This window comes from Canis lupus, chromosome 23 (assembly GCF_011100685.1).
Source record: "Canis lupus familiaris isolate Mischka breed German Shepherd chromosome 23, alternate assembly UU_Cfam_GSD_1.0, whole genome shotgun sequence".
NCBI classification, from domain to species: Eukaryota; Metazoa; Chordata; class Mammalia; order Carnivora; family Canidae; genus Canis; species Canis lupus.
Window position 1 is genome coordinate 34,961,566 of NC_049244.1, and position 21,735 is coordinate 34,983,300.

Genomic DNA, 21,735 nt, shown 5'->3' on the forward strand with positions numbered 1-21,735 from the left:
ATCCCTCTGCCTGTGTGTCTCTGCCTCTCTCTGTGTGTCTCTCATGAATGGATGGATGGGATTTAAAAAAAAAAAGATTTTTTTTTCTTTTTTTATTCATTTATTTGAGAAAGAGAGAACGGGGCAAGAGAGAGCATAAGCAGGGTGAGGGGCAGAGGGAGAAGCAGACTCCCTGCTGAGCAGGGAACCTGACGCATGGCTAGATCCCAAGATTCTGGGATCATGATCTGCCAAAAGTAGATGCTTAACTGACTGAGCTACCCAGGCACACCCAGTCTTTGCTTTAAAGTATTTCATCTGATGCAAGAAGCTACACTGGTTTTCGTTTTGTTTCCATTTGCATGGAATATCTTTTTCATTCCTTCACTTTCAGGCTCTGTGTTTGTCCTTCTGAATTGAGTCTCTTGTTGGTCTCTTTAAAAAAAAAATGAAAGGGGCACCTTGGTGGCTCAGTGGTTGAGCATCGCCTTTGGCTCAGGTCATGATCCCAGGGTCCTGGGATTGAGACCCGCATCAGACTTCCCACAGAAAGCCTGCTTCTCCCTCTGCCTATGTCTCTATTTCTCTTTCTCTGTCTCTCATGAATAAACAAATAAAATCTTAAAAAAAAAAAAAAAAGTCTACATAGCCACTCTGTGTCTTTTGGTTGGAGAATTTAATCCATTTAAATTTAAAGTTAGTATTGATAGGTATGTACTTACTGCTATTTTGTTTCTGGCTTTGTAGTTCTCCATTTGGCTTTGTAGTTCTCCATTCCTTTTTTCATTTTCTCTTTTCCATTGTGGTTTGATGACTTTCTCTACTGTTATGTTTAGATTCCTTTTTTATTTTGTGTATTTACCATAAATGTTTGCTTTGTGGTTTTTATGAGATTCACATCTATCATCTTGTGTATGTAATAGTCTATTTTAAGTTCATAGCAACTTAAATTTGAACACATTACAAAACTTTATATTTTTACTTTCTCCCACCCTACAATTTATGCTTTTGCCGTCACTTTTTACATCTTCTTAATTTATGTATCTCTTAACTAAGTATTGTGGTTTTAGTTAATTTTATTATATTTGTTTTTTAACATTCTTAGTAGCTTTATTTTTTTTTTAATTTTTATTTATTTATGATAGTAACAGAGAGACAGAGAGAGAGAGAGAGAGGCAGAGACACAGGCAGAGGGAGAAGCAGGCTCCATGCACCGGGAGCCCGACGTGGGATTCGATTCCGGGTCTCCAGGATCGCGCCCTGGGCCAAAGGCAGGCGCCAAACCGCTGCGCCACCCAGGGATCCCTCTTAGTAGCTTTATAAGTCTTTAATACACTACCTTTATTTTATATCACCTTTTCAGTGATAATTTTTGCTTCTGTATGTTTTCTTTTTATTAATGTCATATTTTTTTCAGCTTAAAGAAGTCCCTTTAATATTTCTTGTAAGGCTGGCTTAGTGATGAACTTTTAAAGCTTTTGTTTGGAGAACTTTCTTTCAAGTCTGAGTGATAATCTTTCTGGGTTTTCTTGGTTGGAGATTTTTATCCTTTCATCATTTTGAATATGTCATGCCACAGTCTTCTGGTTTGCAAAGTTTCTGCTGTGAAATCTGTTGATAACCTCTGGGGTTTCCCTTGAAAACAATTTGCTATTCTGTGCTGCTTTTAAGATTCTCTTTATTTTTCATTTTTGACCTTTTAATTAAAATCTGTCTTAGTGTGACTTTCATTGGGTCCATTTTCTTTGGAACTCTCTAAGCTTCCTCGACCTGGACGTGTTTCCTTCTTTAGGGGAATTTTCAGCCATTATTTCTTCAAATAAGTGTTTTGCTCCTTTATTTTCTTCTTCTGGGATTCCCTATAATGCAAGTGTTATTCCATTTGATGTTGTTCCTCAGGTCCCTTATTTTCATTTTTTGAAATTATTTTTTCTTTTTGCTGCTCTGAGTGAGTTCCATTGATTTATTATCCAGCTCACTCATCTGTACTTCTGTCTTCCAGTGTATTGAATCCTTCCAGTATATTTTTCAGTTCAGTTATTGTATTCTTCAGCTCTGTGATTTCTCTTTGGTATTTTATGTTTGTTGAAGTTCTCACTGTGTTCATCCATTCTTTCAGGTTTGATGAACGTTTTTATGACCATTATTTTGAATTCCTTATCAGGTAGATTACTTGTCTCCATATCATAATGGTCTTTTATTTATTTATTTATTTTTGAGGTTTTGTCTCATTTTTTGTTTCCTCATTTTGTTTGACTATCTGCATTTGTTTCTATTAAGCAAAACAGCTAGCTATCTTTCTCAGTCTTGAAAGAGTGTTTTGGTTTTTTTTTTTTTTAAGATTGTATTTATTTGGAGAGCAAGAGAACTTGTGTGCAAGCAGGAGAGGGGCAGAGGGAGAGAGATAAAATCTTTTTTTTTTTTGAGAGAGAAAATCTTAAGCAGACTCTGTGCTGAGTGGAGACCAGTGTGGGGCCCGATCCCACAACTCCGAGATCACAACCTGAGCTGAAACCAAGAATCAGTTGCCCAACTGACTGAGCCACCCAGGTGCCCCTTGAAGTAATGGTTTTATGTAGTTTCTGATCCTTCTCCTTCAACATTGCCCTAGCTCTTGGTTGTCTTTTCCACCTTTGTGATTGTCTTAACTGCCTAATTTATTCTTGATATGCCCCCGTTGTGGATGTGCCAAGACTTGTTAGCAATCTAAGAGAAGGAATCTCTTTTAGCATCTCATTTCAGACTAAGTGGAAGCCAGACCTTCAGGCAGCAGCATTTGAAGCATGGAAATATATGCAGTCCTGTGGGGCTTCAATTGTAATTCCTGTGGGCCTCCAGACCAGAAGATCTGGAGGTGTCTCCAGGGCAACAGTTGGAAAAGTCTGAGCTCCAGACAAGTGTATAACTCTTTCCTGGGAAGTCTGGCCAAGCTGTAGCAAGCCCAAGGTGGTGAACAAGTGTGGTGTCTCCCTGAGAGTGCCTTTTTAGCCTCTAGATGTGTGGGAAACTTGATGCCTATCCTTCAGGCTAAAGCACTAGGCTAAGTAAATAGGTTTTTTTCAAAGGAAGACTGGGGTAGTGTGTCAGTTTTCTGTCTCTGCAGTGCTTTGGGGGTGGTGGCCTGCCACAAGAGCTGTCTATCCAGTTGTTACAGTCCCATGCAACTCTGGAAAGCCAACCCTCTTAGCCACCAGGGCCAAGAGATTAAAAGATGTTACCCGTGTGGATCGTTTGTGACTGCTGGCTTTAGCAAGGCAGCTGGAGAGTGTGGTGGGTGGGGCAAACTCACAGACTTCAGAGAGGGAGCAGAAAAATGTCTGTGATTACTTGTGGGCTTCAACAGTGCTTTGAGTAAGTGCCTTGTCTATGTGTGTGCTCCAGCTTTAGGCTGGAAATGAGAGAATACCACTGGTGTTTACCAGCCCCAGCTAGGGGCAGGGGAATATCACAACCACTTGCACTTGTGGACTTTAAGTAGGGAGCAGGAGAACTCAGAGACCATTTGCACTTGCCTGCCCTTGCCAGAGAGCAGGGGAGTACTCCCAACTACCCATGCTCTCTGGCCTCAGCAAGTGCCAGGACCACTCACCCCTACATCCCAGCAAGGCAGTGGGACGGTGCTATGTCTGACCTTACTCACCTGTGCTAGCATAGCAGTCTATGGAGAATGCAGCAGTGGTGTCTGCCAGCCCCTCTGTCTCTGGGCAGCATCTCAGCTGCCTCTTACCCCTCTAATTGATGCCTCCAGATCTGCAAATGATTCTCCTTTACATATAACCTACACACTTCTCAAACTACTGTTTTTTTGGTGGGTTTTGGGAAAGTGAAACCATATAATGAGCCCTCCAAGAGGGGAACCTCACTTTCCTATAGCACTTTGGGACCCCTGGATATTATTAGCACCGTTGGTATTCTAAGTTCAGACATTCTAGGGGCTCGTCTTTCTGGTACAGATCTCAGAAGCCAGGGTGCCAGATGTGGGTACCAACCCCTCCTTCCTCTGGGAGACACACCTACCTTGTGTGCCATGCCAGAGGTAGAGTTTTTTGCAAGATTGTATCTTCTTGTCTTATCTATCTAGATGTAATCTTTTTATTCTTTGTTGTAAAGAGCATTTCATCTAGTTTTCAGATCTTTTTAGGAGGGAAATGATCCATATTTAGTTGTAGAAATTGGTGTGTCCATGGGAAGAGATGAGTTCAGGATTTTGACATTTGCTGATGCCAGAGAGCATGGGTAGTTGGAGTGTCCCACCACTCCCTGGCTGGTGCAGGTGAGTGCAAATGGTTACAGTTCTTCTTCCTAGCTAAAGTTGGACCTTTCTCCCAAAAGCCAGGGTTTTCATTCACCCCAGTCATGGACAGCTGATTCAGCAGGGTAGAGATTGTTTTAGTTTGCCTTTTCAGGATGTCTGACCAGTTTTCTGAGATCTTTCCACTTTTTCCTCTTTTGTACTACCAAAAAAAGAATTAAAGGTAGTTTGATCATACAGCTTAGTTTGTTTCTAGCACTCTTCATTTATGTGTATTACTCTGTGGTAATGATTAATAATGCCCTCTTTCACTCTTTAAAATTATCCTAGTTTGGATGATAAATTTGAGGGTGTATTACTATTATGTTGTTATGTAACAAGTTACTCTGAAACTTAACTCCTTTTTTTTTTATTTAAAAAAAAATTTTTTTTTTTAATTTATGATAGTCACACAGAGAGAGAGAGAGAGAGGCAGAGACACAGGCAGAGGGAGAAGCAGGCTCCATGCACCTGGAGCCCGATGTGGGATTCGATCCCGGGTCTCCAGGATCGCGCCCTGGGCCAAAGGCAGGTGCCAAACTGCTGCGCCACCCAGGGATCCTGAAACTTAACTCCTTAAAACTATGTTTATTTCAGTTTCTGTAGGTCAGGAATTCAGGTGTAGCTTAGCTGGTGCCTTTGCCCCAGAGTTTCTTTAGAGGTTGCAGCCATGGTGTTAGCAGGAGCCATGTTTTGTTTTTGGTTTTTGTTTCTGGTTTTTGTTGTTGTTGTTATTGTTTTAAGATTTATTTATTTGAGAGAGAGAGAGGATGAGTGGAGGGAAGAGTAGATGGAGAGGAAGAGAGAGAGCCCTCAAATTGATTTAATCCCAGGACACCGAGATCAAGACCTAAGCCAAAATCCAGAGTTGGTCACTTAACCAACTGAGCCACCCCTATGCCCCTAACAGGAGCCTGCAAGCTCAATTGGGGGGAGACTATTTCCAAGCTCACCCATGTGGTTATTGGCAGGATTTGGTTCCATGTGGGCAGTTGGACTAAGGACTTCAATTCCTTGCTGGCTTTGGCTGTGAGCCTGCAGTTCCATTCTATGTGAGCCTCTTCGTAGCACAGCATGGCAGCTGGCTTTTGATACACACAGAACCCTGAAGTGACATCTTATCACTTCCACTGCATTTTGTTTGCTAGAATCAAGTACCAGGAGGTAGGTATCATTGGGGGCCATCTTACAGGCTGCCTAACATAGTTGGTCATTCTAATAAAAGGGAAATTGCTTCCATTAATACTTCTCTATAGTGGAATGCAACTCATTACCTGTTTTTGTTTTCCTGCAAGAAGACATTTACTTCAGACTTCTCTTTTTCTTTATAGTGATCAGTACCTGTTTGTACATACAGTAGATTCAACTCTTCTTAATTCACAAATTTGGTATCTACAAACTTTATGCTAGATGGGCCCATGTACATTTTCATATAATATAATCTCAGGATGCTAATAAATCATAAAATGTAACAGATTTTTAATTTATGCATTTGTGGTGGTTTTATTGCAGCTTTGAATATGTAAAATGAGTTCAGATCCAGTTTTTAAGGTCTTGCTAGGTCATTTGTTTGAAGCCTTGTGCCAAAAGGCAGAGGTCACAGTCTGACCTTAGCTAGCTCTGCTCTCCTTTATGGGCACAGACTGTACTTTGAGCTTTAGCGGGCTGCTTGGCACATTCAGTCAGTTAGAAGGATCACCATGTCTACAGCTACTGGAAGATACAGAAAGCAATTTAAAAGGGCAAGGGTGTTTTGTTGTTGTTGTTGTTACTGTTTTTAGTAGACCCCATGCCCAGTGTGGAGCCCAACGCAGAACTTGAACTCACAATACTGAGATGAAGACCTGGGCTCAGATCAAGAGTCAATTGACTGAGCCACCCAGATGCCCCATAAAAGGGCATAGGTGTTTTGAAGTGAAGCCACATCTGGAAAGGACAGAACATCAGAAACCCTCCTAACTTTCTTGTCTCTCTGAGTAAGGAGGGAAGGAAGAACGCCAGTGCTTCTCATATTTCTGGAGTAAATAAGAAGTACCCAATACTCCTTACTTTGTTGTTGGCGAGAATGAAGAGCCCCAAGGTTCTTTCCACTGCTGCCTCCCCCAGTATCATAGACATGGTCCTACTCATTCCCTTGAGGTCACCAGTATTAAGCTCTTTATACCCATTTACATGAACTACCACAAGAAGCTCAGGGCTCTAGGGTCATTCCTCACGTGCATATAACTCTGTCTTTTTACTTTTCTATCCAGATCCCTTACCTTTCTCTGAACATTTCCTTCCATCTTTTTTGTTTAGACCAAAACTGGAATTTTCCTCCGATGATACTTTTTCCCAGCTTTCTTTTGTAAACTTCTTAGCTAGTGGCTCTTTTTCCTTCTCTGTCTCTCATATCCCCCCTATCCCTGGAGATGGAGATTGAGACTTTCTCCTCATTGCTCTTTTCAGACCCTTTTCTTTCCCTTTTCTCTAAACACTCCTGATAAGATATATCTTATCAGACTCTACCTTGTGCATCTGTAGAACCTCTGGCTCATTCTTCTTCATTTCTTTGAGATTTTAGCTCCTAGCTCAGTCACTTTCTCTAGCACTACTTAAATAATAACTTATGGAAATTTCATTTTTCTTAAAACTGTAGGCTTCCCTGATGATCATATCCTTCATCCTGCCTTGAGGTACTTGTTCCCATAGTCATTTCCTAGACCTTGACCTTACCAATAACTAAAGTTCCTCCATAATCTCAATTTCAAATATCCTGGCCACCACCTCTGTCCTTCCAACCCACTCCTTCTATTGCCCCCATGTCAGCAATCCTTCTTCAGTCTATTACCACTTTATCACTGGCCTTTAATAGGTCCATCATCATAATCATAACTTTTCATATACTCTCAACTCAGCTGACCCTTTTCCCTAGCTTTGTCATCCTTGTGTGGTATAATTCTGGCTCTGGTTAAATCCAACTCTTTTTCATGTGTCCTTTGGTACATTTTAACGTTGCTGAGGAAAAACATAGCCATGCTGACTGGTCATACTTTAAATTTATAACCATGAACCTCAAGAGGGCTAGTGCTGCCTGGCAGTCCTGGTACATGTTCTTGCCCATTCAGTGTTGTCATCTTCCTCCTTTCTTCAAACCATCCACATCCACACCCACCCTCACCATTGTTTACTCTCTAAAAATAGGAGTACTCACGGAGTGTCCATGAGTGCACACTACCATATCTATCTACTTAATTCTCTCTGGTCATTGTACCTCCCATAGTTCTACTTGACCAATAAATTCCTTTTTCTCTCAATATTCATGAACATTGTTTCAAAGTTTTCCCCTTGCCCCAATGCAGCATGTTTTTCTCTCTGGTAAAAAAACTTTTCATCAGTGAAGAAGTATGCTCTCATTTATTTACATCTTTTTTAAAAAATGCTTTCCTGACTCCACTTCTCCCTGTAGCTACTTCATTCTTCATTCTCCTTTACAGAATGAAACTCCTTGAAAGAGTTGTCTGTGTATACTTTCTCTGATTCTTCTTTTCCTATTCATTCTGAAGTCCTCTTAAAGCAGGCATTGGCTTCACCACTCTGCCCACACTTTTGTTGACAAGGTTGCTGATGACCACCATATTTCTGTATCATGCCCTAATCATCAATTAATAAAATATTACTATACTATGCTATACTTTATTAATAAAATTTGCATATTTGTTACTTTCTCCTTGAAACATCCTTTCATTTGGCTTCTTGAAATTCTGCTTGATCCAAGCGCTCCAGTGTTCAGTCTTCTGGCCTTGCTTTATCCATGTAAAGTGAACTCCCTTAGTGGACTCATCCCATTCACATGCTGACAATTTCCTGATTGTATCTCGTGCCTACAGCTGTCTCCTAAACTCTAGATTCATTTATCTGGTTGCCAATTAGACATTCTCATTTGGATGGCTAATAAAATTCTTAAACCTAATGTGTTCAAAATGGAATTTTTGGGGCATCTGGGTGGCTCAGTAGGTTAAACATCTGCCTTTGGCTCAGGTTATGATCTTGGGGTCCTGGGATTGAGTCCCATGTCGGGCTCTCTGCTACTGGGGAGTCTCTTTCTCTGTTTCCCTCTGCCCCTCCCCTGCTCATTCTCTCTTTCTCTTAAATAAATAGATAAAATCTTAAAAAAAAAACAACTGAGTTTTTGATCTTCTCAGTCTTCGTCATCTCATTAACTGACAACAAATTAGATGCTCAGGCAAAAACTTTAAGTATTATCCTTGGCTCCTCTCTTGTTTCACACCCCACATCTGTTGTATTGGGACAGCATATCCAATTTGACAGTCATTCAACTTCAACATTTATCTGGAATCTGAGTGCATTTTATTACCTTGAAAACTTGTTCTAGTCCAGGTTACCATCATCTCTCTGAAATGACAGCATTTGTGATATTGAAATAGCCTCCTACCTAGTCTCCCTACATTTTTCCTGGAGCCCCTCCACACATTTGTCTATTCTAAGATTGTATACAGAATGATATTTTTAAAACAAGTCAGTTCATGTCTCCTTTTTCCTAGAACTCTAATGGCTTCCCAACTCAAACCATAAAAATAAAAATCCTTGCAATGATCAATAGGGCTCTATACTAGCCCTCTTCAGTGGAAAAATAATGCAAGTGAGACGTGTAATTTTAAATTTTCTAGAAGCCATGTTGTAAAAGTAAAAAGAAAATGTAAAATCTTAATATATTTAACTTAAACCAATATATTGAAATGTTATTTCAACAATAATCAATGAAAGGAATTGTTAATTATTTTACTTTTTTACATTAAGGCTTCAAAATCTGGTATGTATTTTATACAATTTGGATGCCAAATTTTGATTGAGAATACTTGATTGGCATGTAGATTTCATAAAATTTACAGTTGAACAAGTAGATTTACATACCCAAGTAGTTCTAAATATTTTTTTCTTTCTTTTTTTCTTTTTAAGTATTTTATTTATTTATTAGAGAGAGAGCACAAGAAGGTGGGAGTGGCAGGCAAAGGGACAGGGAGAAGCAGGTTCTCCGCTGAGCAGGGAGCCTAATGTGGGGCTGGATCCCAGGACTCTGGGATCATGACCTGAGCCAAAGGCAGACTCTTAACTGACTGAGCCAACCAAGCACCCCTCTTAAAGGTTTTATAATAACTGAATCCAGCATTGGTTTTTAAATTTAAAATACTAAAATTCAAAAATTTTAAATTCAGTTTTTAGCTACATTTCAAATGTTCACTAGCTACATGAAGCCAGTGGCTATCATATTGGACAGTGTAGCTCTTTATCATCTGGCCCCTCTTCTCTGACCTTATCTCCTGTGTCTCCTTTACTCATTCTGCACCAACTATAATGTCCTCCTGTTGGATCATAGCAGACACTTCCCATTTCAGAGCCTTTGCATTTGGTTTTCTCTTTGCCTAAAAAGTTTTGCCCCTAGGTGGCTGCATGACTTCCTCCTTCATCTTCTTCAGGTCTTTGCTCAAATGTCACCTTCTTAGAGCAGCTTTCCCTGAGCAGTTTGTTTAATATCTATACTATTTGCCTTCTGTCTCAAATTCTTACATTTCCAGGTTGCCTTTTGAAAGAAGAGAGAAGAGGGCTGAGAAAGGAGAGGTGACCTGATCTACAAAGGGAATCAGTGAAATACAAGAACTATCCCATACAGACAAATCAGTGAATATGTTAGGCAAAAGTGCAGAGTAAAATTGAATACATGACTATATATCCTCAGCCCACTGCTACCTAGGCATCTCAGAGGATTGTTTTTTTGTGTGTGTGTATACATGGCTTGACCCCCTTACTAATTGTAAGCTCCTTAAATGCAAAGTTCTGCTATAATATCCTTTTGTGTCTTCTTTGGCACCTAGCATAGAACTTTGACCAAAAGACAATCTGTACTGCAATTCTGGGCCACCTATTGGTTAGCCTTTTGTGTTTTATATTCTTGGTGGCATCTTCCCTCCCTTCTTTCTTGCGCCGGCAACTGGTATATGTTTGCTAATATTGGTATGTGTGTGTTGGCTCCACATGGTCTATGCATATGGTTGGGATGCTGATTCTTTCCTTGTCCAGTCTTGTGCACTCTTTGTTTTCCAAAACTAACTCCTCTAAGGAGTCTTCATCACTGATTCTCCCTCCTAGTTTATTAACTCCCTCCTCAGTGCTGCCTGTATGTGTGTATACTTTTTTTATTCTAGTAGGGAATATAAACATGTAAACATAATTACAATAGAAAGTGAATTCTTGACGGCAGGAATTCAGTGCCTTGCATATAGTAGGTACTCAGTGCTTGTAAAATTGAATGAACCAGGTCCAAGTACAGAGCAGTAAAAGAGAGTTGCTGTTATTGGGCAAAACTTCTGTTGTTTAAGATACAGACCTTAAACCCAAGTACTTTTTCTAAACCACATTGAGAAGCAAGAGATGCAGAGCTGTGAGAGAATATGTGAAAAGGAACAGTAAAATCCAAGATCAGCTAGATAGAAGGGAGGCTAAAGATCTGAGGTACTTAAAGGAACTGGATATGTTGGAAAGCCAGGGGAGTACATGTGTTCAAATGGAGTGACAAAATTCATCCATTTGTATTACAGGAATACTATTTTCAGTTTTACTCTGGCTTTTGCTCTTGATATATTATTTCTTGATGTAGTTGTACAGTTGTTTGTGTCCCTACTTAAACTTTGATAGTCTGACATCAGGGTAAAAGATCCATCCCTCATTTGTTAACTAAGGAATTGGGACAAATACTTTTTTTAAAATTATAAACCTTAAAAAAAATGTATTAGAGCAAGCGTGTGTACAAGCAGGCGGGAGGGGCAGAGGGAGAGGGAGAAACAGACTGCTGAGCAGGGAGCCTGACATGGGGTTCTAGACCCTGGGATCATGACCTGAGCCAAAGGCAGATGCTTAACTGACTGAGCCACCCAGGCGCCCTAGGGATTGGGACAAATACTTAAGAATCCTTCTAACTCTGGTTCTGTTATTTTGAGTAAACCAAATCCTGTTATCAGGTACTTTAATGGTATCCTGTTGGGCACAAGTCTTTCTACCAGTTTTGCTTGTTTGCTGACCCTGTTCTTTATAAATAGAGTACATACTAAAAGTAGGTATTCAGATTGCCTACGAGGATATTTTAGTAGGAGGCTCATAAGAGGAAAAATGTTTTGATTTTGAATTAATTCTATTATCAGAAAATCAGAATTTATGCAGTTTTCCCCAGAGATATTTTTGGTGACTCAGAAGTATAAGCTGGCACTGTGTCTTGTCAATTAACTGCTTCTGATCATGGGTTCTGGGTAAACTGGAACAGTATTTTTTCTGCTTGATGCTAATTATTTGCGCATGGGTGTAGTACAGGACATATTTCAGCAGGCATCAAGAAAGAAACAGAAGGGGGAAGCCTGGGTGGCTCAGTGGTTGAGCTTCTGCTTTCAGCTCAGGGCCTGATCCTGGAGTCCCGCATTTCCCTCTGCCTATGTCTGCCTCTCTCTGTGTATTTCTCATGAATAATAAATAAAATCTTTGAAAAAGAAACAGAAGGGACGAAAATTCTTTTTTTCTGGTTCCAAAATATATGTTCTTTGTTTTAAAAAGTGGGGCACCTAGCTGATTCAGTTAGCAGAGCCTGTGACTCTTCATCTCAGAGCTCTGATTTTGAGCCCCACATTGGGTGTAGAGATTACTTAATGAAATCTTTTTTGGGCAGCCTCAGTGGCTCAGCGGTTTAGCACCGCCTTCCACTTGGGGTGTGATCCTGGAGACCTGGGATCGAGTCCCACGTCCGGCTCCCTGCATGGAGCCTCTTCTCCCTCTGCCTGTGTCTCTGACTCTCTCTCTCTCTCTCTCTCTGCCTGTCATGAATAAATAAATAAAATCTTTAAAAAAATCTTTTAAAAAAAGTAATAAAAAATTAAATATAAAAAATATTACCCAAATAAGTATTACAAGAAATAACATAATAGAGCAAACTCCACAATACAAATAAAGGGAGGTGTCTCCCTTTGCTTTTTGTTCTAACTCTCCCCATTCTATGTAGCTTCAGCCATTTCAGACTCAATAACTCTGTTGGACTTAATCTCTCTCTCTCTCTCTTTTTTAAAAGATTTATTTCTTTATTTGAGGGGAGATGCAGTGCTCCATACCAAGATTCTGAGATCATGACCTGAAGCAAAATCAAGAGTCGGACGCTTAACTGACTGAGCTATCTGGGCGCCCCTAAATCTCTCTTAATTCTTCTTAATCTTTTTTTTTTTTTTTTTAATTCATGAGAGACCTGGGGGGTGGGTGCAAAGAGGCAGAGACATAGGCAGAGGGAGAAGCAGGCTCCATGCAGGGAGCCTGATGTGGACTCCATCCCGGGACTCCAGGATCACACCTTGAGCTGGAGGCAGACCCTTAACTGCTGAGCCACCCAGGCATCCCTCTCTTAATTCTTAATTGCTTTTCCCTCACAGAAACTGCGACAACTTTTTTACTTTAGTTTTTGTTTTTACATATGTCTGCTTCCTATCAGTGTAGCTTCTCTCCATCAGTCTGAAAGCCTTCCTCTTGAATGTAGACTACCACTCTTGAACTTTTTATGAAGTGCTTCCCCTTTCTTCCTTGCTGAGAGCCAGATTTTCTGTCCCATTAGTGGGTACTAAACAGAAGCAATGTTCTTTTCTGTTGTTCAAAGGTGACATCCATCAGTTGATTAAGAAACTTACCTTGCTTCTTAACACTTACGCCTAGTTCTTCTGTTTGCAAAGCTTGCAGGGCTTACCACAAAGTTCCCACTGTCTAGTTGTGGTTTTAGTGAGAACTAGGTATTTTCTTTCTTCCTCATCTTACTATTTATCTTGTCACAGCTTTTCTCAGAATGATTTAATGTAGTAAGTATTTTATTAGATTAAATAGCTATTTGATGTTGTGGGTGATGCTGTGAATTTGTGATTTGCATGGCTTCAGATGTCATAATTTTTCCCCCCACTTTCTAGGAAGTAACAGCTAGCAGTCGCCACTATGTTGACAGGCTATTTGACCCTGATCCCCAGAAAGTTCTACAAGGTGTCATGTAAGTAGTATGTATTTAAGAGTCTATCAAAAAGTCTTTTGTTTTTTATTAGTCTTGTTTGTTTTTGTGTTTGAATTTGCCAAATATTATAATTCTGAAAATGCAGAGTTAAAACTTTTTTCTTCTGTTTTAGAAAGATCCCTTGACATTCATGAGTATTGTACTGTATTGTCTGATAGTTTTCACTGCCATGATTAACTTACTTTTTTGTAGAATACTTGTTTTACCATTTTAAAACATTTTTAAACATATTTTTAATGAATGTTTTTGTGACTTTAATATCCAACAAAGGCAAGGGAATAAAATTGATACTTTTTTATAATTGGAATGGGGCGGGAGAATATGTCAGTAGGGGTTTTTTGTTTGCTTTATTTTGTTTTTGATTAACTCAGTGACTGTAAGGGTTGAATCTCCTACTGATATTTTAAATCTTAGAATTTAGAAAGCAGTTGTTAGAAAATTTAAACTCTTGATAACCTGAATGCCCATTTTTTTTTTCTCTCCAAAATCCCCTACTATTTAGTGAGAGGAAACATTTTTAAGCAACATACCTGAGGTGATAATACTTTTAAAAATTCAGATAAGTGTGATAAGATTGCAAGTAATTGAAAAATGAATTCTCTATTCTGAGAGTAGATTATCATGTTGTCAACATGTGACTTCTAGGGAAGAAATTCTAGCCTGAGACTTCTCTTAGGGTTGACAAACATGGAGTACCGACAGGCCTGAACTGGTCCAGGGGAAGGAAGAAACCAAAAAGGGTCAGGATGTTTGGTATAGCAGTAAAGGCACATAGAAGTCCCTTTATTCTTCTCTTACCCTGTTAGTGTTATCAGCCAAATAGTACTTTCAGTTTAACTTTTGCTCAGTCATGGCAAGGCTTTATTTATAGAAGTATCTACAGATTCTAATTCTTAATCAAACCACTTCCCCCACCCCAACAAAAAAGGGCTCAGTGTAGAAGGCACATCTTAAGGATGTGGATTTGTAGAGTGGAGGCAAGATTAAAACGAGTCAGGCTGCTTGACTGTTCAAATTGAGGTGGAAAAGAAGGTGAGGACCTGGATGTAGACCCACTTGGCATACTTGACACCTTACTTCACATTTTCTCAGTTCATAGGAACAGGAGATTACAATTTTTGTTTTATTGTGTTGACTTTGCCTTTGTCCCCTTCACTAGGAGGCTTTGTCATGATTTAATCAGCCCTTTTGTAGGCCAGTTTGATTATTACCAGAAAAAGTGATATTAAATCCATCTGTTAAATAAATCAGTTTGAATCAATCAATCAATCAATCAATCAATCAGTTTGGGTTGTACCCATACACGGAAATTAGTTGTGGGGATAGTTTTAATTAACACTCCTCCTTAGAAAGACATTCCCCACACACAGCAAGAATTTTCTGTATTAGTAATTCTAGATATCATTTAGGATTGTTCACTAAGTAGTTTAGTTGAAAATGTCAGACCCATTAGGTGTTCCATGAATGATAGATGATAATGTTGTATCATTATTTTTATTGATTGCTACAGTGGTTGTTTAGGAGAAAAGCTAATTTTGTCAGGATTTCTGCGTGAAAAACTTATCTTGTATCATAAATGAGTAGCTAATTGATGTTACTTGTCATTTGAAATTTGTCATTTCCCAAAGAATGCTGTAGCTTCTTGAGAATTGATAAATAAGGCATAAAAAGCAATGGAAAGAGTATATTACAACAAACCAGCTAAGGTGAAGTTTAATGGCCTTAGTGCCTCTTTAAAAAGTTGTCAAGTCTAGGACACTTAAACTAGCTAAAACAGATTAGCAAGATTTTTGTGGAGAGATGGTGGAGTACAAGGAGTATGGGCTTTGGAATTGGACAACAAGAGGTTGAATTCCTGGTTCTGACGTTTCCTGCTGGAGGCCTTTCCTAGCTGTGTGCTGGGGCAAGTTACTTAATATCCTTGAGCCCCAACTTCATCATCCATAAAGGGAGAGTAATATGCCCATCTTGCCAAGTTATAAGAATTAAGTCAAAAACATAAAATCCAATGCCTAGTATGTTGTAGATAATCCACAGATTGACACTTGAGTGCTAATCATTACCCTAATTTAAAACAACCTCAAAAATAAGAAAATTTTTTTCAAAGAGAAAAAAATAATATCAAACATTAAAAACAATTCAAACTGGTGGAGATAAGGGAGAGGGGCTAGAAGTCTTGATTCAGACAAGAGAATGCAAGTGATAACATATAAACATGATTGCTATTTACAATAATAAAATCTGTGTAAAGTTGGAAAGGCACGGATCACCCCAAATCTTTTTACTTTATGACAGAATAGAGCTACCCTTATATGGATGTGTTGTGTGATTTGATAAAGTGTCCTTTTCTCCAGAGAGAAAAATTTATTCTTTCTGACTTAATATTTTCCTAAACTTTGTCACTGTCTGAAAGTTAATTGTACGTAGTCAAGAGAATGAAAAGTAAACTATATTTTTAACATTTTATTCTTAAATAAATGTCTAATACTGTCTTGTCTAATACTGGAATAATACAGTATTGGTGGAAGAAAGAGGGAACCAAAATGAGGTTTAGAAAAAGAGTTGACCAATTTTTTTCTCTTTTATACACATTACACAGCCACCATTGAGTCATACAGAGACCATTACTAGACCAAAATAGATAGGTAGAACGGAAGTAGCCACAGAGTGTAAACAACCAAAAGTACCGTACCAACTTTAAGGAAGGAGAAGATAGAGGCTGAAGTAATCAGCTATGAGTCCAAAATATCCAATTGGAAAGACATTTAAAAATTGACAACTAGCTTTAGTTTCAGGACAACCAGAGTTCTATCATTTTTCTAGCTATAAGTTTGATTTTCTTGATAAGGATTGTGAGCATATAAAACATATCATCAGGAAAAACACAATTGAATAAATTAAAGGCAAATAAGGACTTTTCATCATGGTCTATAATCTAGAGCCATAGTCCTACCCGTACATCTAGGGAACTTCTTTGTAGCTAACCCATGTCATAATGGACCATTTTACAGAGTTGGTGAATGTGGCCTTGTTGAAAAATACTATTAAGTAACAGAAGTGCTTAATAGTTGCTTAATAGTGCTTAATTGTTGAAGAGTGAGTTCTCTAGAAATAACTATTTTGTTAGTGGTACAATATTTGCTATAAATTTAAATAATCCTATTGAATCAAAAGTTTGAATACAGAATCAGATCATAAAAGAGCAAAGTTTCAAATGCATAACTGAATAGAAGATCATTAGATAGGAATAAGATACAAACAGAAAACAGGGAGGTCAGTTGTGTAGGTCATGAATTATAGCCTTTGCAACTACAACAGAGTAGCTATATCAGATAAACTATCCTGCATTGCAAATTCTGAGCCTTCTCTAGTGCAGAGATCGTGTATGACCTTAAAAAACAGTTACAGGATATTTTTTGGTGAAGTTTATTCTAATGTGTTAGCTCAACCACATTAAATTTCATAGTTGAAGAATAACTCTTTTAACTGTTTATGTAGATTAAGTCAAAGCTGCTTAGCACTGTGGGTTTTTTTTTTTAAACATTTATAATAAATTACGGCACCTGATCTGGTTTTTACATGAGTGAATCTCCAGGAAAAGATCAGCAGATATCCCTATGTCGCCCTGTGTTGATGGACAAAAGATCAAATAAGCAAATGTGGCTGGCTTTGTTGAATAGAACTAGGAAACTAGACTGGGTCTCTTGGTAAACTCAGGCAGGCAGTTGAAGGTACTGTAGAATTGGTGGGTAATTTTCACCAAGTATCCACTTCTAAAAATTATTTTCTGGAGTATTTTAATATACTGATGCTGTAAGTTTATTTTGGTAATGATTACTTGATTTTTCTAGTTCCAGGAAATTATGTACCTCTGGTTTTAGTAGAACATAGACAAGTTCTATTTTTCTTGCATTAACTAAAGATAGGAGCTTTTATAAAATGAAGACTTTGAATTTTGAGAAATTTTTAATTAAGGGATAAGTTTTAGGATAATTCAAAAGAAGTAATCCTATCAGTTGCTTTTAAAAGTGTTACAGATAAACAAAGATAACCATATACCAAATGAAATGGAGTGACTGAGTCTTACTTGTTTAAACTAATCTGAGACAATTCAGTCTGTTTAAAAGGGTGGCAAGTTTTTCCAAAAATTGCTAGATCAGATTGACATAGTTTTATGCACAGATGGATATTTGTTTGTAATACCATGTTTGTATACATGGTATTAACTTTGAATATCAAGAATAGCTGTTTATTTGTATGCGTGTGTGTGTATATGTGTATATATTGTTTTGTTGTATTTGTAGAACATTTAAATATATGCTGTCATAATGTAACATTTTTTATGTTCTTTGGAATGATTATATGTATTAAAAATATTTATAAATATGCCCTAAAATATTGTGGCATTTATTTTAATGCAGTTCCTACATTATACGCTTCCTTTTTGGAGAATGTAAGGTGATTTGTAATCACACATTGATAATACAGAGTTAAATACATTTCTGATTTCTAAACTAATATTTATTCAAACTGGAACTGTATCTAACACCACATACATTCCAAGAATCTACACAATAGGGTAGCTTGTATATAAAAATTGAATTCCAGCAATTCCCAGTTCCGTTCAATTTATATGTATAGTAGGTGGCTAATACATGCCTCAGTTGATTTGAAATGGGAAGTTCACTATAAATTCCTCAAGTACCTCCTGGATCAAAGAAAGCCTTATGTTAAAAATAGCTTCGGTTTGGTTAATAGATCACCAGTATCTAATTCTTTACAATTGGCAGTTCACCTGTGTCAGTAATAACTTTAATTAGAATATGAGCATATCTCATTTCCTAACCATGCTGGATAGTAGAAAGCTTATGGTACTTGGATGTTTGGATGTTACATTCTCCAAAAAGGATATCATAATTAATTATATTACAGGGACAGAGCAGTGAGTATGTTTGTAATTTCCCAAGTCCAGATAATTTTATAAATTGTTTACCATGTTGCCCTATTCTGGCTACGTACAAATGTATATTTTCTCCTTATTTTACGGATGTCTTATGACCAGTGAGTTTTCAGAATTCGGTCAAACTTTATACTCAGATTGTAGTTTTCAGTATCCAGTGTATTTTTGGGCTACTTCACACCAATTAGACCAAGGATTGAATATACAGTATTCCAAATAGGAGCTTCTTCAGGTAAGTGAAAAGTAATACTGGCTCAAAGTGAAAATAATATGATTGATCTTTAGCTTGTGGCTCCAGCTTTCTGTGATCTTAAAGATAATTTTCTGTTTTTAGTTACTAGGTTTTCATTTAAAATTTATGCTGTTTTGACTGACTGAAACTGTTTCTCCAGCAGGTCTAGATCCCAGTTCTTTAAAAACAAAATTTCCTGTGTCTTAATTGTAAAGTGCAGGGTTTACTTTCTCTCTTGGTTTAAATTTTTTTTCCCCCTTTTGGAGAGGGAGGGAGGGAGGCAGGTGGAAGGGGAGAGGGAGAGGGAGAAAATTTTAAGCAGGCTTCATTCTCAGTGCAGAGCTTGACAGAGTGCTCGATCTCACAATCCTGAGATCATGACCTGAGTTAAAATCAGGAGTTGGACATGTAACTGACTGAGCCACCCAGGCTCCCCAATTTTCTCTTGGTTTTGATCACTATCCTAATTTTATAATTTAGATAAAAGTTCTGGTAGGCACTGTACATGTTGGTTTAATATTTGAGCCTTTTTCTCTACCACACTGAAAATTAATCTTTCAGAGTAAAGAAAGGAAGTAGAAAGGTTAGCCTCTATATAAAAGTAGATGCCTTTTGAGTCCTTTTATTAACGGAAAAATAAAAGTTTCTAGCTAGATTTTAGCTGAGAATGTTCTCTGGCAAATTCATTTTTATAACATCTTAATATTGGCGGCTTCTCCTGTCCTCCAAGAGTGGGATAGCCTCAAGGCTTACTTTTTAGCTTTTCAACCTGGGTATTTTTATCTCACCTCAAATGTAATTCACTGTGTCCAAAATCAAGATAGATCTTTGTCTTGTTAAGGGATTTATTTTCTAAGCTTTCTAGTGTTCTCTGTATCCAGGAACTCAGACTTAAAGTAGTCAAAGAGATGTCACATACCACATTTCCTAAACCCATCAAATCGCCTTGTTAACTCCTTTCTCAAAATGTTCTCTGTATTAGTGATTCCTGTGGCTGTCAACCTAGTCAGTCTCATATAACCAGACACCTGGATGGATTGCATAATTCCTTCAACAAACATTTGAGTGCCTACCAGGTGCTAGGCATGTGATAGGATGAGAGTATGTAAGACTGAATGGATCTGGAAGATCCGTAAGTCTAATGAAAGAGTCAGATAGCTAAACAGATAGTCTACCATAGTTTGGTTAGTGAACAGTTTAATCATAAGCCAAGGGCAGTCTTGGGATCACACAGGAAGGGTATCAGCCATGTAGTTGCCTCTCTTGACTCTAGTATTCTCTGCATTCCTATCCATCCCATATTCATCTTATCGTCCTTCATAACCTTTTTTCTGATGGAAACATGATTGTTCTTTAATCCATTCCACCTTATTTTGTCTGTTCTCTTTATCACTTTTCTTTATGCTCTGCTTAATGTTCCCACCTTAAAGGGACACTTCTTTTCAGTCCAGGCTCCTGGTTCTGCCCTAGAAACATGATATATTCATTTCTAATACGGTGTTCTATAAATGGCTTTTCCATTTGCCCTTCCCATTCACTATCCAAATCCTGGCCATTTTCTAAGATTCATTTAGTTCCTCCTGTTGCTTCAAAACCTGTTAAGTGGGCAGCCTGGGTGGCTCAGCGGTTTAGCACTGCCTTCAGCCCAGGGTGTGATCCTGGAGACCCGGGATCGAGTCCCACGTCAGGCTTCCTGCATGGAGCCTGTTTCTCCCTCTGCCTGCGTCTCTGCCTCTCTCTCTCTCTCTCTCTCTCATGAATAAATAAAATATTTAAAAAAAAAAAAACAAAACCTGTTAAGCTTGTCTGATCATCTACTTAGCCCTGTAAGCACTCGATTTATAATATAGCACCACTTTACATTGCTAGTGTTATTTTAATCTCTTAAAGGAGATTGTAAACTCTTCAAGCATCACATTATGTGATGCTCTTGTATCCTTCATAGAGCCTAACATTGCTGAGCTCAAAGCTTAATTGTTGAATTTCAGTAGTATATAAGGAGGGCATTTTTTTCCTCTAACATTAAAAGTTGGTAAATACATGATATATATTTCTTTGATCTACTGGGAAGAGGATGTCTTTAATTGAAAGCTAGAAATGCTTTTTCATTTTGTATAAAAATCTAAAATTGAAACACAGGAAGAAAAGGAAATACATTAGCTCACTTTTCAATCAGTTTGTTCTGAATGCCTGATAGTATGCTAGAGGTAATGGAAACAACACTTGGCATAAAAGACATGGGTTGAAACTGTCTCTGTCATTTAATGTAGAGCTCTGAAAAAAGCCCTGAACCTGAGTCTTAGCTTCCTCATCAGTAAAATGGGGTTAATATTAGTTAAGGTTTTGATGAATAGTACATAATATAATGGATATGGAATGCTTTGTAAACTTCAAAGCAATATATAAGGTTTTCATAATTTTGTTGTGCCCCCATCTTGGATAATTTGAGTTTGTATTTTATAAAAATACGGATTTCTATATGGTGCATTTTGTGATCCATTGATAGTAACTCCTCTGATATTTTCAGGTCAGATTGGCTTTCTTGCCTCTGAAGAGGAAACAGACTTCTGTCCTATCAAAGTAGTGATATGAATAGAGGGCAGCTAACAGGCATAAGCTTCCTGGAGAAAGTGAAATTATTATCTAAGGTCAGACCTGAAAGATGAGTAAAGTTAGCCAGGGGGAAGTATGAGAGGGATAAGAAGATGAAAGAGAGAGAATAGTTACACTCTAGCTGGCTCTGAAATTGAATCCTGTACCATATTTAGACCTGCTAAAGATGGATATATGTGATGATTATCTCTTTGGTTGTATTTCATAGACATGATTTTCTAGTATTTCTTTATAGTAAAAATTGAATAGAATGTATTTGCTAGACATAAAAGTCTCTTCTTCCTTATGTAGTATAGATGTATTTTATTTATTAGAGCCACAGAAGAATTATTTTCTTTAGCCATTGGCCCATTTTATTAATTGTTTCTCTTTTGTCTGCATTTACTCTATAACTGCCAATTGCTTTCTTCATGGGTTTTTTGTTTGGTTGGTTTTTGTTTTTGTTTTTTTGTATTTGCAAACTATTAAGAGAACTGGAAAGTTGGTTTTGGAGGGGTTTTTATTTGTTCTTGTCTATAAAAACATTTACTTTTGCATAGCTTCAGATATTTGGAACATGTTTATAAGGTAGTTTGGGGACA

General features: G+C 37.9%; 1 protein-coding gene across 1 annotated transcript in view; it reads left to right on the forward strand.

The window, feature by feature from the left end:
• Nucleotides 1-21,735, forward strand: part of ARMC8 (armadillo repeat containing 8) — a 111,199-nt gene that overhangs the window by 21,650 nt on the left and 67,814 nt on the right. Inside the window, exon 2 of the mRNA XM_038571002.1 lies at nt 13,252-13,328. Coding sequence (XP_038426930.1) covers nt 13,252-13,328 — 77 coding nt within the window. The remainder of the gene's footprint in view (nt 1-13,251; nt 13,329-21,735) is intronic.